The sequence below is a fragment of the Penaeus chinensis genome, chromosome 23, assembly GCF_019202785.1.
Source record: "Penaeus chinensis breed Huanghai No. 1 chromosome 23, ASM1920278v2, whole genome shotgun sequence".
NCBI classification, from domain to species: domain Eukaryota; kingdom Metazoa; phylum Arthropoda; class Malacostraca; order Decapoda; family Penaeidae; genus Penaeus; species Penaeus chinensis.
The window spans coordinates 11,086,384-11,088,883 of NC_061841.1; the positions used below are offsets into that span (position 1 = coordinate 11,086,384).

General features: G+C 33.9%; 1 protein-coding gene across 1 annotated transcript in view; it reads right to left on the minus strand.

Annotated features, from left to right (window-relative positions):
- Positions 1 to 496: 496 nt before the first annotated feature.
- LOC125037652 (cytochrome P450 2L1-like) overlaps positions 497 to 2,500 on the minus strand; it is an 8,540-nt gene continuing 6,536 nt past the window's right edge. Inside the window, exons 7-9 of the mRNA XM_047630852.1 lie at positions 1,525 to 1,705; positions 1,094 to 1,211; positions 497 to 676 (exon numbers count right to left, since the gene is read on the minus strand). Of these exons, the coding sequence (XP_047486808.1) occupies positions 497 to 676; positions 1,094 to 1,211; positions 1,525 to 1,705 (479 nt within the window). The remainder of the gene's footprint in view (positions 677 to 1,093; positions 1,212 to 1,524; positions 1,706 to 2,500) is intronic.

The window sequence follows — 2,500 nt, forward strand, 5'->3', positions numbered from 1 at the left end:
AATGATAAAAATAATAAAATGAAAAATGATAATGGCAATAATAGTTTGATATGAATAATAACAATACTAATAATAAAATTAATGAGATTAGTCATAATACCTAAAAGCAACAAACCAGCGGTAATAAAATAAGAAGTAATAATTATTAAAAAAAAAAAAAAAAAACGGAAATGATAATGAAAGTACAAATAAAGGTAATAATAGCATAACCATTAACAACAGCAGCAGCAGTAACGACAATGACAATAACAAAACTGATAATGCTAATAAAAGGTTTTTAATAATAGTAATAGTAATGACAGTAATAACAACAAGAGTAAATACTAACAACATTAACAATATCCATAACAACAACCATCACCACCAAGAAGAAGAAAAGAAGAAGGGAAAAGAAAGCAGAAAAAAAACGAGAAACATAGGAAGAAGAAGAAAAGAGCAAGAAAATAAGAAGAAAAGAAGATAGACGAAAAAAAAAACAATCAGACAGAAAACCGCACTACCAACACCACCGAAAACGGCGACGCCACCTACCCACAGAGAAGGGCAAGAAGCCGTCCCTTTTCGAGACGACCTTGCCCTGGGCGTCCAAGAAGTGCTCGGGGCAGAAGTCCAGGGGGCGGTCCCAGTAGGCGGGGTCGGTGTGGCAGCAGTCGATGTGGCTCATAATAAGGGCGTCCTGGCGAGAGTGAGGCTAACAGTGCTAGTGCTGGTTACGACGGAATGGTGGTCATTGAAGGTACATCTGAATTGATAGTGATGGTAATGGTGGTGATAATCGTAATAATGAGGATTCAGATAATGATAGCGGTAATTGTGATAATGAGAAGGGGATCATGCTTTTTTTATGATGCATTTGAACTTTTCTGTCTTTAAGAATAGGTTATATGCGTAATTTGGAACAAGGGTTGTTTGAATCATTTATAGATGAAGTGGAAATGGAGAAAGGAAATATAAAAGAAAAGGGGATAATCGCATACAAGGAAGACTTAAAGAAGCAATCACAAAAACAAATAAAAAATAGAAAGGAAAAGTGCTACAAACTTCTGCATCTAAAAACTTGCGAAAAAAGTCCTCAAAAGGTCCACCGCCTGACCTTCGGAATGACGTAGCCCTCGAAGACCGTGTCGCGCGCGGCCGAGTGCGTGAGGCCCAGCGGCGTCAGGCTGGTGGCACGGAGGCACTCCAGGATGGTCGCCTCCAGGTAGGGCAGGCTGGGGGAGTGGGCGCCAACATTTCCTTATTAATGTACATCTACTTACACACACAGACACACGCACACACACATACACACACGCACACGCACACGCACACGAACACACACACACACACACATATATATATATATGGGTGTGTGTGTGTGTGTGTGTGTGCACGTGATACATTAACATATATATATCTTATTTCTATAGTCTGAGTTTATAACACTGAACACTTTATAACCCATTGAATTCCTCATCCATTTCCGCATTTTCCTCCAATCCCCCTACCCCCTCCCCCCAACACAGCCTCCGCCCCCTCCCTCACCTCTCCTTATCCTGGGTCGTCGGGAGAGCATCCTCGTCCACCACGTCATCAATCTCCTTCTGTATCTTCTTCTGGATCTCGGGATTCTGGACGAGGTGCAGCAAAATGGCTTTCAGTGTGAAGGCGACGCTGAGGGTCCCTGCTATGAAGAGAGCAGCCACCCCGCAGCGGAGATCGAGCACTGGCGAGGGAGATGAAGGCGAGAATGAGACGGAATAATGGCGATTGGGTATCACTGATGCTTAAAGATAAAAAAAAAAGCTCTTGCATCGAACAACCACCACCTCTACCATGTCATCATCGTTCATAATAATAATAAAAACAATGATAATGATAATAATAACTTATGATTATGATACTAATAATGCTACTAATGATAATAATAGTAATAATAATGCTACTAATGATAATAATAATAACAATTATGATAATAAAAAACAAATAAAAAATAATTATGATAATAATAATAATAGTAATAATGATAACATTTACAATCATAATGATATTGATAATGATAATAATGATAATGATAATAATAATAATAATGATAATAAGAGTAACAATAATAATAATGATAATGATAATGATAATGATAATAATAATGATAATAAGAGTAACAATAATAATAATGATAATGATAATGAAAATAAGACAAAGAATAATGATAATAATAAGAAATATTAATAATTGTAATAATAATAATAATAATAACAATACTAATAATAATGATAATAATAATGATAATAATAATAATAATAATAATAACAATACTAATAATAATGATAATAATAATGATAATAATAATAATAATTAATAATAACAATAGCAATAATAATAATAATGATAATAATAATAATAATAGTAATTAATAATAACAATAGCAATAATAATAATAATAATAATAATAATAATAATAATAATAATAATAATAATGATAATGATAATAATAACTATAATATTAATCGATATTATAATC